This window comes from Balaenoptera acutorostrata, chromosome 2, assembly GCF_949987535.1.
Source record: "Balaenoptera acutorostrata chromosome 2, mBalAcu1.1, whole genome shotgun sequence".
In the NCBI taxonomy this organism is placed as follows: domain Eukaryota; kingdom Metazoa; phylum Chordata; class Mammalia; order Artiodactyla; family Balaenopteridae; genus Balaenoptera; species Balaenoptera acutorostrata.
Window position 1 is genome coordinate 119903241 of NC_080065.1, and position 16207 is coordinate 119919447.

A 16207-nucleotide genomic window follows, 5' to 3' on the forward strand; every position below is an offset into this window, starting at 1 on the left:
CTCAAACCTCAGGACAGCCCCATTTTCAGCTCCCTTGGAAGACGTCTGGCCCTCACAAGATATTTTTAACCTCTTGAATTTCTGCTGGGAAGTTCCCACACCGTTTTCAGCTTACTGCTGAAAAGAAGGCAAACTGTTGCACCACCAGATAGGACTGAGAGAGGGCAAAAGGCGAAATACAAAAGGCAAAGTCAGCCAGAGAGGTAAAGAGAGAGAACCAGAACACTTTAGCAGCTGTGCCTGCAGTAACCTTCTCCATGCCTTCACCTTCATAGGCAGCAGCTGCTTTGATCAGAACCTGGGATTTGAATGAAGAGGTGATATCTCACACAATTAACGTGGGCTTTAGCCTCATGTAGCAATGTGGATATTCAGATAAAGCTCACACACTACATCTTGGTTCTCCCCCACTGCCTGCAGTGCTAGGTCCCAGATTTTAGTAGTATTAGACTGTATGCCAACTACATGAGCCAGTGCAGGGCCTGTTTTCTCCTCATCTAATTTCGCAAGTATGTCATCGAATGATTTCAAGGGGCCTAGCAGGTGTCAGGCAGTGCTGAGTAAGGGGCTAGAGATGAGTAAGGGCCAGTCTCAGTTCTCAAGCTCACACTCTGTGGAGCAAACCATAGCGAGGGCCGCCTCCTGCACACATTCTACTAAAGAGCTTGCACTCACCCTCTTGAGTTCACATCTAAAATCAAAACCCCAGTCAAGACATGCTTGCCTGCCCAAATTCTAAATGTCTGTTTCTGTCTGCCTCACAACTTTCAACACATTCTTTTTCAGATAAGATACAGAAACAGAAACTAAAGTGTTTTCTATTTTGCCGTTAGTACCAACATTTGGTGCAGTGCTCCTGGCCTCTCCAGAAACCGACACTGAAAGAAGGCAACAGACAATACCACATGTAAGTAGGATATATTAGTGCTGTAAGACTCAAATGTGGGTCTTATCTGCGCCATTCAATCCTGTTTACGCCTTTGCCTCATTTAACCCAACAAACCAATTCCAGTACAGAAATGTTCACCACAATATTATTTCTGAACCAAAAATTGGAAACCATCTAAACATTCAAGAGGAAAATAGCTAAATAAATTATGTAGCTATTAAATGTTTTTAAAGAATATTAATGATAGGATCTGTTAGGTAAAAAGCAAGATACAAAACGCTATAGAGGTCAAATTCATTTAAAAATTGTTAACATACACATATGTGTGAATTATATACACATTTATAGACCAGTGGCTTGGGTGCCTCTGTAAGACACTGGCAGCATTTTAAATCAACGTACAGTCTGATGCTCCAAAAGTCAGAGGCTACTTGATTGCAGCACTGGGACATGGGTAGCAAAGACTGTGCCATCAGGAAGCACCCAAGAACACCAGATCCACTAAGGGGGATGATCCTCCAGGATCGGGGGGCTTCAACAGGGAGACAACAGGGAAGCTAGGATGCTAGAAGTGCACATTGATTTAGCTGCTTTACTTTTCTTTGCAATCCTACTTTGCTACAGTTTTCAATAAACTTCAGTACATAACAGTAAACTAGACCTAAAGTAAGATCTAGAAATGTACGTGGAATTCATAGAAGCACAGTCCTATTGCTAAAAGGAATAAAAGCAAGCTAATCAGCTTACCTTCCTCCCAGACACAGCACTACCCATCTATCACCACCCAAATGAAGGACCCCATGCCATCATTAAAATGAAACACATTATAAAATCATGGATTTATATCTTTGCCATTTATTTTTTAAAATCTTATTCAAAATATTAAATAATACAATTTCAGATATGAAAAAAATTACTGCAATAAATCAGTTCAGGTGTATTTCCACTCTGCTTCCCTTCCTTATTATGACAGTAAATTGTCCACCCGAGAGCAACAATGGACTGCCCTGCCTCTTCCATCTCTACACAAACCGCATGCCCACTGGCTCATCCGGGCTTTGTGAGTGGTGTTTAACATATATTAGGGGTTATGTTTTCTAAAAAGTTGTCGTGACACTTGTAAGAAGTCAACCAGGTTTCAAATCACATATTTACATATTGATCAACTCCTTATGATAGAAAGACAGGCTAAAATTAAATACAGTAAATAATTTCCAGTTTCTATTAAAAAAGAACAAGAAAACAAAACAAATACAGGGGGAGAAAGAGTCAGCGTACACATATATCCTTCATGTATACAAACAACTTCATTCAGGTATAATTTTAATTTGAAAGACTTAGATACAATATTATTTAAGTGACATGGCCCCTAAAATTTATTCAAACTTACTATAAAAAAATAAACAAGTGAACAAATATGGTATAATTTTAAACTCTGCCCCTAGCTTGAAAGCTTGGAGAAACCCATACTACAATCAGCTGCTAAGTAAAAGCAATTATTCACGTATTTAAAATTTTATGACAATTTCTACCTCTAAATTTAATTCAGTAATTCAAACCAAAAAATGCTCTCTATAACATTTTATTTATGTCCACTGCAAACTGCAGAGTCTCTACTGCCAGAATTTCTAGACAAATTTATTAATGTGTTACTTAAAATTGTGGTCAGAATGAGCAATAATAAATTATGTATAAGTTATCCAAAAATATCCAAAGCAATTTTCCTGGAAGAAAAAAATGTTACTTATATATAAAGCATTATTACATACATCCTTACATACATAGATACAGTTTGACAGCACAAAGAAATGTGTGCTTAAGAAACAGTATTTGGATGGCAGAAAGAGAATCTGAGTCAGCAGTATCAGATGTGTTAGAATTTAATTGTAAGTTTGGGATCTTTTAAAAGTAGCATTACTAACACTTCCAGAAAAAGCACAATAAAGAAATCTAAAACAATAAAAACAGGTAATGCTTAGCTCCACATTTTGGACACCTGATTGAATTCAACTCTAAAAATGTAGATAAAAAAATTATATACTCCTTGTTCATGATACTTAACTTCCAAAGCACCAAGGCAAAATAAAGAGAGGCCCACCTCTCATTTAAGTACTAACTGCCAATGGTGAACATCTGCACAATATCATATAAAAAGTCAAGCAAATAAAATTACGTAATAAGCAAACGCAAATCACAGTGCTTTAAAATATATAATCATTGGTAATCTTCAGAGAAGGCATTGCCTCATTAACATTCTGGTCTAGACGATGATATTCCACTGTTTTGGAACAAAGACCATCACGCCATTTCCTGCTTTGAACCAGAAGGAAAATCTGGAATAAAGCAAAATAAATCAGATATGCAAAAAAGAAAATAGAGAACATGCTAAAAGTTTTTTATAACAAGTGAAGTATCTCTCTCCTAGGTTCCCAAATACAAAAGTAAAATGTCAACAAAAGGGCTACTTTGTTTTCCATCTTGTAAACAAGGTGAGACAGTGCTTTTTAAATTTTAATGTACATAGGAATGCCTATTAAAGACTGATTCCTGGCCTCTCTCTTCAGAGATGAGTTAGCAGATTGCAGTGGAGTCCAGGAACCTACCTGTTTAACAAGTCCCTTAGGTATTTATAATAGAGATGGTCCAACACTAAACACTGGAATAAAATATCACTGGCATTCAAAATTTTGTCCATCTACAAATATTTACAGAGCTAGTGATAGACCACTAAACCACAAATAACCAAAGGGTTTGTTTGCTTGTTTTCTAAGTCAAAACAACAAGCAAAATATTAGAATCACTGATTCTCAAAGCTGGAAGGCATTGTGAAATTCTCTGGTCCAGTTCTATCATTTCGCAAGTGAGAAAAAGGTCCCAAAGGGGAAGGTGGCTGCCAGGAATGACAAAGCAAGGTACAACAAAGTCAAGACTGAGATTTCCTGGCCAATAAGTATTAAAAAGGGCATTGTGCTCGATCTCCCTTTAAATGTTTAAAAAGCTTAACTATTTAGCTCTGGGACTACACAGTGCCCAGATGAACCCTCACACTAAATTATCCATCCAGTCCTATTTATGCCTCCTCTGCCTCATGTAGTCCAACACACCAATTCCAGTACAGCAGTGTTCATCACAATATTATTTCTGAACCAAAAATTGAAAACTATCTAAATACTCAGCAGGAAAATAGCCAAATAAATTATGTAGCTATTAAATCATGTTTTTAAAGATTATTAATGATATGAAAAATGCTCATGATTTGTTAGGTAAAAGGCAAGATACAAAACTCTATATGAAATAATCAAATTCATTTAAAAATTAACATACACATATATGTCTGAACTATACACATATTTACAGACCAGAAATATACCAAAATATTAATAATGCTCAGCTTTGGGTAGTAGCTTATATTTTCTTTTCTACACTTTTCTGTGTCCCTAAAAAAGACATGTAATACTTTAACAACCAGGGGAAAAAGTTATCAAAATATCATTAAGTTCAGTGCTTAATAAATTAGAAGTCCTAAATTAACAATCTCTCTCCACAAGTACTCCCAATGAAGTAGCAATGCTAAGTTAAGATACAAAACCTTTTTTTAAAAAAATCACTGGGCTTTGGTTTTGCTCTATAAAAATATTTTGGCTTCTTTTTTTAGAAGCACATGTAGTAAAGCATTCTGTCTTTCATTTGTTAAAATACACCACAGATTTATAAACTGACATGAGACATCTTGATATTTTACCATCAATTGAAACCTGACCAAAAAAGAAAAAACTCTGAATCAGCAAAAGTATTAAGAAGAAATATGACTGAGATGATAGAGGGCAACTAGAGGGGGTGAAAAATCCCAAACTTACCTTCCTTTTGTTGTGATATGTAATATAAACAACAGCAATACAAAAAGCAAAAATAATAAGATGGAAAAAGAAATGGCTATCTTCTTCTTCTATATTTGAGGGTGGGGTCTTAAAAGGTCTCACTGACTGTTCAATTTCCATATAGCTCCTGTTTTCTTCCAAGGCCTCATTGGACTCATCGTCCCGGGGGCTGGTGGTCCAGTCGTAGTCTGGTTCTCCATAATCTCCATTGTCCAGAGTGTCTTTGGCAGTGGACGGAGAACTATTCAGTGTGAGAAGATCCTCCTCCTCTATGCTAGGATCTTCATTGTTATCAGCTTCCTCTTGGGACAGAGAAGTAGTAGGCGAGGGATGAGGGGACAGAGATGCCACTCCACTTTTTTCTGTACTAGTTGTGGGAGGGAGAGTGGTGCTGATTTGGGAAATAGAAGGTTTGGTTTGGTTTTCATTTGTTAAAGCATTCATATTTGGAGAAGAAACATTTGTCTTGAGTACAGTCTGGCTCAGCGAATCAGCCTGTGATAGAGCTAAAATAAGTAAATAGAGAACATTAAACTGAAATCTTCAAATTTATCTCCACCAAGCTAGAAGCACATATACCTAAATTTTTCACTAAGCTAGGATCAGCCACCTGTCTTTCTGTTCTGGGGTTGGGGTAGAGTCTGGGTACTGAAGTCAAACCTCTGTGAAATGAAAACAGAGGGTACAAGCTCTGTGTGAACTTTGCCACTGTGACCTAAAGTCAAACCCCTCTCTATTCTTTCTTTTCTTTTTCTTACAGTGGCAGGCTATGTAATGCAGTAGGTCTCTTATGCTGCTTAAGTTGTTACCATCTGGCAAGGCAATTGTTATCTGATGAATATTTCATTTTTTATTTCAATTTATTTCTTTTTAATTTTTTCATTTTTTCATTTTTTTATTTCATTTTAAATTCAATGCCCAAAACTGAGATATACACGTAATGCTGTCAGCAATTATACTGTATTTTCCTAGTCCGTTCACCCTTCTACTCCCTTAGTAGACCATTCACATTTTCCTCTGTCCTCAAACTTCTAACACCTTCTCTGTTGTCCTCATTTTTAAAGGCTAACATCACTTCCTAACTTCTCTGAGAAAAATGAAGCCATCAGAAGAGAACTTCCATGTACTACCAGAACTCTAGGCTCATAAGTCCAACTGCCTCCCTGACATCTCCTCTTAGACGTCTGTCATTCAAATTAACATGTTCAAAATGAATTCTGACTTTGACTTCCAGGAAGATGGAGTAGATGTATTTTTCCCTATTCTGCCCACTAAAAACAAATTAAAACCCTGCATATTACATATAAAATAACATAAGACGACTCTGAAAGGTGGAAAGAATAAGGCAGAGTGTTTAGAGACCTCAGGACATGAGAAACAACCCAGTGGTGACTTTTCTGGATTTTCTTTTTACCTGACGTATTCCAGACTTGAGCTGAAGAGCCCAGCAACCTGGAAACACCAGGGGTATGGACAAAAAGGGCCACCCAAAAAGCCTGCTCTCTCTTGCCAGGAGATCAGGAGAGAGGCAGCCTAGCAAGAAAGAAAACTTCTAGACAGTGACTGCTCTACTCCAAGCAAACAACACAGAAAAAACTGTGGCTCCACTCACACCTACACCAGCAGAGACCGAGTGGGGAGCCTAGATTTCCACCCTCACCAAGCTGTAAAGAGGTGCCCTTTCCCCTCCACAATAGGATGATGTCAGAGGAGGCCTAGTGAACAGTCAAGACTTTAACCATGGTCTAGCAGTAATGAGGCCACCCCCAACAATATTTCAGTGCAGACCATGAGGGGAGCCAAAACTCCCACCCCTGCCCAGAACTAACAGGACCACCACCACCCTTCAGGTGTCAACACAGATCAAGTGGAGACCCTAGATTTCTAGCTCTACCTGCCAGTAATGTGCACCAATCCCCACCTCCCCTGCCAGAGCAATGTCATAAAAAGCCAACTAAAAGAGAAAGTTTAAGACCAGAGTCTTGACAACACGAAGTACCACAATTTACCCCATACAAAATACATAATTTGAATAGCCCTTTAACTATTAAGGAAACTGAATTTTTAATTTTAAAACTCCCCAAAATCAAATCTCCTGGCCTAGATGGTTTCACTGGAGAATTCTACCAAATGTTTAATGAAGAATTAACACCAATTCTACACAATCTCTTCCAGAGACTTGCAGAGGAGGGAACACTTCACAATTCATTTTATGAAGCTAATATTATTATCCTGATACCAAAACCAAAGCCACTACAGAATAAGAAAATTACAGACTGATATCTTTCATGAACAGAAATGCAAAAATCCTTAACAAAATATTAGCAAATAGAAATCAACTTTAGGACTTCCCTGGTGGCGCAGTGGTTAAGAATCCACCTACCAATGCAGGGGACATGGGTTGGAGCCCTGGCCCGGGAAGACCCCACATGCCGCGGAGCAACTAAGCCCGTGCGCCACAACTACTGAGCCCGCGCACCTAGAGCCCGTGCTCCGCAACAAGAGAAGCCACCACAATGAGAAGCCCGCGCACCACAACAAAGAGTAGCCCCGCTCACCGCAACTGGAGAAAGCCCGCGTGCAACAACAAAGACCCAACGCAGCCGAAAATAAATAAATGAATAAATTTTTTTAAAAAAGAAATCAACTTTAATATAAAGTTCCCTGGTGGCCTAGTGGTTAGGATCCCGGGTTTTCGCTGCCATGGCCCAAGTTCAATCCGTGGACAGGTAACTGAGATCCCACAAGCCACGCAGTGCAGCCAAAAAAAAAAAAACAACAACAACAACAAAGAAATCAGCAATATATGAAAAGAATGATACTCCATGATCACTAAGGTTTATTCCAGGGATGCAAGACTGGCTCAATACTCAAAAATCAATGTAATCCACCATATTAACAAGCTAAACGAACCTCAGCCTAAGTCTCACACCTTTTACAAAAATTAACTAAAAATGTATCACAAATTTAAATGTAAAACTACACAGATTTTTTTAAAAAGACTTAGGACAAAATCTTCAGAATCTAGGACTAGGCAACAAATTCTTTGACCTGATACCAAAAATACATAAAAGGAAAAATTCATAAATTGAATTCCATCAAAAATTTTTTTTAATTTATTTATTTATTTTTGGCTGCGTTGGGTCTTCGTTGCTGCGCATGGGCTTTCTCTAGTTGCGGCAAGTGGGGGCTACTCTTCGTTGCAGTATGCAGGCTTCTCATTGCGGTGGTCTCTCTTGTTGTGGAGCACGGGCTCTAGACACACAGGCTTCCGTAGTTGTGGCACGCAGGCTCAGTAGTTGTGGCTCGCGGGCTCTAGAGCACAGGCTCAGTAGTTGTGGCGCACGGGCTTAGTTGCTCCGTGGCATGTGGGGTCTTCCCAGACCAGGGCTCGAACCCGTGTCCCCTGCATTTGCAAGCAGATTCTTAACCACTGCGCCACCAGGGAAGCCCAATTCCATCAAAATTTTAAAACTTTTTTCAGTGAAAGACCTTCCTGTGAGGATGAAAAGACAAGCTACAAAGTGGGAGAAATATTTGTAAGCCACATACCCAACAAAGGCCTAGTATCTAGAATACATAAAGTGAAAAAGCAAACAATCCAATTAGAACATGGGCAAAAGACATAAAGAGACATTTCACCAAAAAGAATATACAGATGGCAAATAAGCACATGAAAAGATGTTAACCATTAGGGAAATGCAAATTAAAACCTCAATGAGAGGGCTTCCCTGGTGGCACAGTGGTTAAGAATCCACCTGCCAATGCAGGGGAGACGGGTTCGAGCCCTGGCCCGGGAAGATCCCACATGCCGCGGAGCAACTAAGCCCGTGTGCCACAACTACTGAGCCTGTGCTCTAGAGCCCGTGAGCCACAACTACTGAGCCCACGTCCCACAACTACTGAAGCCTGTGCACCTACAGCCTGTGCTCCGCAACAAGAGAAGCCATGACAATGAGAAGCCCATGCACCTCAACGAAGAGTAGCCCCCGCTCACCCCAACTAGAGAAAGCCTGCACACAGCAACGAAGACCCAACACAGCCAAAAATTAATTAATTAATTAATTTTTTTAAAAAAACCTCAATGAGATATCACTGCACACCTATCAGAATGGCTAAAATAAAAAATAATGACAATGCCAAATGTTGGCAAGGATGCAGAGAAACAAGATCACTCATATGTTGCTGCTGGTAATGTAAAATAGGACGACCATTCCAGAAAACAGCTTGGCAGTTTCTTAAAAAACTAAATGTGCAACTACCATATGACCCAGCAGTTACAGTCCTGGGCATTTATCCCAGAAAAATGAAAACTTATGTTCACATAAAATTCTGTTCATAAATGTTTATAGCAGCCTTATTCATAATAGCCAAAAACTGGAAACAACCCAGATGTCCTTCAATGGATGAATGGTTAAACAAAGTGTAGTACATCCATACCATGGAATATTACTCAGCAATTAAAAGGAACAAACTATAGACAAATGAAACAACTTAGAAGAATCTCCCGAGAATTATGCTAGGTGAAAAAAGCCAATCCCAAAAAGTTACATAGCATATGATCCCATATATCACATTCACAAAATGATAATATTATAGAAATAAAAAAGATTAGTGGTTGCCAGGATTTCAGGAGGGAGTAGGGATAGGAAGAAAGTGATGGTGACTATAAAAGAGCAACAGGAAAGATCCTTATGGTGATGGAAATTCTCTGTATCTTGATTGTATCGATATCAGTATCCTGGTTGTGATTTTGTACTACAGTTCTGCAGGATGTTATCACTGGGAAAAACTGGGTGAAGGGTACACAGAATTTCTGTCTTTTATTTCTTACAACTGCAAGTGAATCTACGATTATTTCAGAATGAAAAGGTTAAAGAAATGCATTTTTACTACCCACTCCAAAAACAAAAAAACAAACAAACAAAAACAAAAACTTGTTCTATCTATAGTCTCCCTCTCAGTTAATGGCAACTCCATTTTTCTGTTACTCAAGCCAAAAGCCTTGGAGTCATTATTTTAACACCCCACATCCAATCTGTTTCTCTGCCTTCAAAATATATGCAGAATTTGAAGAGTTTTCACCCCTCCATTGCTACTGCCTAGCCGAAGCCACCACAATCTCACCTGGATTATTATGGTAGTCTTCTAAATGATCTGTCTGCTTCTACCTTAACCCCTAGTGTCCACTCTCAACATAACAGCCAGAGTCATCCTGTAAAAACTTAACTTAGATGACGTTACTCCTCTGCTTAAAACCATCTAGTAGCTCTCCATTTCTCTCAAGAGTGAAATTCAAAGTCTTTATAATAGCCTATAAGATCCTATATGATCTGGTCCCCATTATCTCAATGCTGTTATCTCCTACTAATCTTCCTAACTATTCTATCCCCACTGCCTACTTAACAGATAGCAAGCATTCAATAAATATTTATTGAAAATGCTCAACTCTCACCACAAATCCTACACTGCTTCCCAAGTAGCGTTTTTGCACCTACTACACCCTCTGAAAAGCCTTTCTCATAGTTCTCAGCCAGGTAAAACCCCACCACTCTTCTAAGGATATCTCCAACATTACCCTATTTGTTGTTGTAACTCCAATACCTAGCACCAAGTAGGAGCAGAGTTAATAAATACTGTTCAAGGAGTAAAAATGTGGAAGTTGGGACTTCCCTAGTGGTCAGTGGTTAAGACTCGGCGCTTCCACTGCAGAGGTCAAGTTGGTCCCTAGTTGGGGAACTAAGATACCACATGCCGTGAAACGCAGCAAAAAAAAAAAAAAAAACAAACACGTGGATGTTATATACAAGAAAACAAACTAGGACTTCATCTGAAACATTTGATGTAAATTAGATCAACCTCCTGGACTGCCACTCCTTCAAATGAAAGAGGTTGATCCAGTCAGCTATAAAGAGTATTCAGAACAAAGTGATAACTCTGACTTTATGGATTTAATTGTTTGAGTTATATATATATATATATATATATATATATATATATATAACTTTAGACTTCTAAATATTGATGTATGTTCCATTTCTACCCTTTCCTATTTGATATTACCTCTCTAGTTAAAACTTAACACTTTAAAAATTAAAATTTTTTAATTTAATTCTCTCCTACTGGTACCTTTTTAAAAACTGCCTTAAAATAAACTATATCAATATTTCTCAAACAAGAATGCAGAAGACCCTGAGAATTCATTCACACACTGAAATTCTGGGAAATAATGCCTTAAAAATTAAATACATTACACATTAAATAAATTTAGGCAACATCTAGGAGCAATATGATGGTCAATGTAGAAAGTAGGCACTTTTGAAATGGCATGGTCTAGGTCATACGGTGAGCATCCAGTGATCCAAATTAACACTTACATTAATTTTTTTAAACTTTATCAAAACAAAAACATCTGTAAAAAGTCTTACAGATTGCCAAGAATACACCCAAGCACTGAAATTTTAAGAAACCTAATATGGAACAAGTTTAAATAAATCTGATATGGAAACTTTCTAACTTCCTATGCTTACTTGAAGTTTGGAATGCAATATAGTCTAGCTAGACTTTAATTTTCTTATTACAAAGGTAATTACTTTGAAATCACTTTACCATAAGGCACACATACAAAGAACATTTATATTACCCAAAGCTTTACACATGCTACACTGTACTACAATGGAGCTGCTTCCCTATTAAAAGCATACACGTTAGTTTTCATTTAAGTTATTTTCAGTAGGGAATAATCTGATTTTAAAATTGATATATACAAAAACTTAATAAAAGAAAACCATTCCCTGAAATGTCCCAGTATAGTTGGAGCAATGTTTATGGGGCCCTAACAAATAAAAAAAGACAAGAGGACACCTTAATACTCCACACTCACCCTCGCTTACCCACACATCAGAAAATTTTCAACCATCTCTTAAGAGAAAAAGTTGTTTTTGAAACTACAGTTACCAGCTACATATTCCCCAAACTGTATATCTTAAGCACTCCAGCAAGAAATATAAATGCTTAAATGTCAGTTTTTTCTTAGACGATTAAATGACCAAAACAACCATGCTACTTAAGTACTTTAGGAACAGGAGTATCTGCATCAACCAGAGAAATCCTCATTATATTTTACTAACGATGAAAGGGCCTTGGGAAAATGGGCCACAGTCCTTTCCCACAGACTTACAAACACTTCTGGGAGGGTGGTCCAGGTGCCCTGCCCTCACAGCTGCTGGGGAAACCCAAGTAAGTAACTGCAGCACTGTAGTACAGGAATGTATGGCTAGACAGCCCCTGTTGGCAAATAAATGAACACTATCCCATTCATACTGTTTTTCATCTGAACTCAAACAAGATTTAGGCAGAAAAAGCAGGATCGTGTCTTGGCCTGAAATAAAAAAGGGACTACTAAACAAGATACTGCTTAATCATTATAAATTCTTACTAGTGGATTTGTTCCCCCTAAGTCTCAGGTCCTGGTCTACAGGTTTCCTCTTTTCTCAATAAAGCCTTCAATACCTTGATTCACAATGTAACATTTCTAAGAAAAGGAATACTTAATCGTGCAGCACTATTTACAATAGCCAAGATATGGAAACAACCTAAGCGCCCATGGATCAATGAATGGATAAAGAAGTTGTGGTACACATACACAGTGGATTATCATTCAGCCACAAAAGAGAATGGAATCTTGCCATTTGCAACAACATGGATGGATCTTGAGGGCATTATGCTACGTGAAATACGTCAGTCAGAGAAAGATAGATATATGGTTTCATTTACATGTGGAATCTAAAAACCAAAACAAAACAAATAAAAACAAATAAAAAAGCTAAACTCATAAATACAGAGAACAGAATGGTGGTTGGAGGGAACAGGGGCAGGGTGGAGGTGAAGGCAATCAAAAGGTACAAACTTCCACTTATAAAATAAGTCATGGGGATGCAATGTACAGCACGGTGACTATAGTTAGTAATACTGTACTGCATATCTGAAAGTTGCTAAGAGAGTAAATCTGACAAGTTCTCATTATAAGAAAAAAATGTTAACTATGTGTGGTGATGGATGGTAACTAGACTTATGTGTGATCACAGTCTATGCAAACATCAAATCATTACGCTGTACACCTGAAACTAATATGTCAATTATACCTCAATAAAAAATAAATAAATACTTAAATCCTACAGATCCATTAAAATTAAGCAGGGGGGGACCATGTTTACAAAGAATCTCCCTTGTCCCAGAACTCCTCTTCTCCTCCCAAGCCCCTCAGGAGTCCAACGCCCCAGCATTCTGGCTCTTTACCAAGCCCCAGAACCTCCCAGTCCTCACAGATGCACCAATACTCAAAGACAGCTCTTTTCCTTTCACTTTCGCTCTCCAAATTATTCCATCGGCTCGGTCCGGTCAGTGCCCCTACCCACCTTCGTCTTTACCGCTGATCTCACCCGGTCTGGAAAGGCCCCGCCTTCCCTTGGCCCAGCTAGACCCCTGGGCACCCGCACCTGACCTTGGGACTCTCTCTAGACACCACACCTCCTACTCTCGGCTGTCTCCTCAGCACCTGTCCCCTCTGTGCTCTCTTCTAGACCCTCCTAACTCCCATCTCTGTAAAGAAAAAAAAGGAAAAAAAACGTTGCATGCCATTCCAGTTCTATAAGAGTCAAGCTATTAGCCACTGCAGTTGCCCACCTACAGTGGATCTGAGGGGAACTCAGGATGGAGAAAAACAGGATTAAGTATTCTGTTTTGGATACACGGGTCCTAGACAAGTAAGATGCATACCTAAGGAAGAATTTCAATAACCCCAGGATCTTGCGTCTTCCCATACAAAGTACTAAAATTATGAACTTCAGATGTCTGTTCTTTATGATGAGCAGTAATCTTTTGATGTTTGACTAAATGTTTTTTTCCCAGCAAAAAATTCATGCATTAACCTGGCTCCTGCCTCACCTCTTCGAACAATTTCTCAGAACTGAGAAACTGGCTCCCCCCGCTACAGCCTTCAGTAAGACACTGAATAAACTCACAGTTCTTACAGTTGTGCGTTTTTGTTTTTGTTTGTAATCGACACCTCCAAGGAATCTTGGAGACCGCATCACCGCCATTCTCTGTGGCAACCCATTCTACAAGACTCTCTAGACACCACCACCACTCCTCCCTCCCCGCCCATCTACACGCTCGCTGCCTGGGTCCCTGCAGCTCTCAACCCCACTTCTCAGGCCTCTTGGAGACCCCACCTCCACAGACCCCCTTCAGACAGCCTACTCTCCCTCGTCGGGGCTGTAGAGACCCTGCCCCTCTAGACATCGCCACCTGCTCCGGACACTCGGAAGCGCCCGTTCCCTGGCCGGGCCCGTCTTGGCGTTCCGCGCCCGGGCTCTCCCGGTCTTCCCGCGACCTCCCTACCGCCGCGCCCCATTTACCACTGGACATGGTGGCGGACGCGAGCAGAAGCGCCAGGACCAGCAGCAGCGCCAGCCCTCCGGGGACCTGGATGGCCGGCCTGGGCCGCAGTTTCGCTTGCTGGGCTCCCCTCATCCTCCTCAGGGCGGCGGCGGCCATAACGGTGTCGGCTGCGAGCCTGCGCGGTTGCTAGGCTCTACGTCATGACGTCAGACGCTGCGTATGGCATCGCGGCCGTAGGCGTTTACGTCCCAACGTGATGACGTGACAGCCTGGAGTGGGGTTCTGGGAGCGGGAATGAGCGAGAGGGATAGCGGGAGTTGGGGCAAAGGGAAGTACGAGAAACTCGGCTGCAAACTAAGGATGTATTGTGTAAGGTGTGAAGAGAGTCACAACGAGCCCCTTCTTCCCACGTGATGGGCTACTATACAGCTAATAACTTTTAGAACATTTTTAGAAGGAATATCCAGCTGTGTAATAGACTGATCCGAAAAGAGAAGTAACTGCCCTCCCCCTCCCAAAGGCAAAGGAGGGCTTCCCTGGTGGCGTAGTGGTTAAGAATCCGCCTGCCAATGTAGGGTACACAGTTTCGAGCCCTGGTCCGGGAAAATCCCACATGCCGCGAAGCAACTAAACCCCTGTGCCACAGCTACTGAGCCTGCGTTCTAGAGCCCGCGTTCTAGAGCCCATGAGCCACAAATACTGAAGCCCACGCGCAGGGAGCCGGTGCTCCACAAGAGAAGCCACCGCAATGAGAAGCCTGAGCACCACAACAGAGTAGCCCCTGCTCGCCGCAATTAGAGAAAGCCCGCGTGCAGCAACAAAGACCCAATGCAACCAAAAATAAATAAACAAAAAAAAGGCAAAGGAAATAAATGTTGAGTGGGTGGTGGAATTTTAGGTAAGTGTTCTATTTTTAACATTTCCCCGTAATCATTTATTACTTCAACAAATACTTAGTACCTCTCCATATTTCAATATACAGCACTGAACAAAACAAACTCCCCACCTTTGTGGAATTTATTTTTCTGTGAGGGAGACTATAGTGTAAAATACATACTATATACAATGGTAAAGGTATTATGAAGGAAAAGCAGGGAAGTGGGCTAGGAAGGAGGTGTGCAAACAGCTTCCACATTTCCTACAATAAGCTTCTTTTAAATTTTGTTAACTTAAACCCCCCAGAATATGAAAATGCAAATTTAGAAACTTCCAGGAAGTTCCCTTAGGGCCCTAGCCACAATGCTTTGGTCTGTGTGTTCCTGAATGTTTTCTTTTTTTTTTTTAAAGAGGGCCGCTTAAATGAGCTCCAGAGACGGGCGCGAGCCCGTGAATGTTTTCTTAATGTCTATAGGCTTCAGCTCGTAAAATTACATTTGATTGATTTGCAGGAAAATCAGCATGGCATGAAGCAAGACATTTATTTTACCCCACAGCTTCACCACTCTGGTCTCCATGATTTCCTCAGAGGATCGCTGCTATCCCCCAGAGACAGTTGAGCTGCCTCTGAAGAGAGAAAAGCCTGTGTTCTCCTGAATCTGGTTTCCCTTAACATTTTATCTGGCGCTAGTGACCGCTCAAAAACACACAAACTCTGTGTTGTTAAGAAAACTAAGAGGTCATTCATCTACTCATTTCCTTAAGCCCACCACAAGCCCAGATAGACTGAATGGTGCACTTATTGCAAAACTTCCAGGGTAGCCAGGGTACAAAGTCCTCCCAAGTTCCCCTGGAGCTTTCCCTCTGTGAGTACAGAAACCATCACTCAGTTTAACGAATAAGCCTCTCAGTTCTAGCTTCTGCATGTTGGGAGATTCAGACTTAGTCAGGCCTTTTTCCTGTAATAAACACACCTTCAATCCTCTCTTCTTTGTCCACTTTGTTCCTTTGGCCCCATACCAGATTATTTCAATTCTCTTACTAGTGAGATATCATGAACTCAAGGCATTTTGCACAATACTCTGACATGCTACATGCAACAACCAGAAAATATGTAAATGGGAGGAAAATATTCCCTCAGAGGGCCCTTTGTACATTTCAA

The 16207-nt window shown here is 40.2% G+C and overlaps 1 protein-coding gene across 1 annotated transcript; it reads right to left on the minus strand.

The window, feature by feature from the left end:
- Window positions 1-1724: 1724 nt before the first annotated feature.
- On the minus strand, window positions 1725-14365 carry C2H5orf15 (chromosome 2 C5orf15 homolog). Its single transcript, XM_057541329.1, has 3 exons — window positions 14187-14365; window positions 4747-5273; window positions 1725-3222 (listed from the first exon to the last, which is right to left on the minus strand). The coding sequence occupies exons 1-3, from the start codon at window positions 14323-14325 to the stop codon at window positions 3091-3093; spliced, it is 798 nt and encodes a 265-aa protein (XP_057397312.1). The 5' UTR covers window positions 14326-14365; the 3' UTR covers window positions 1725-3090.
- Between the last annotated feature and the right edge of the window lie 1842 nt (window positions 14366-16207).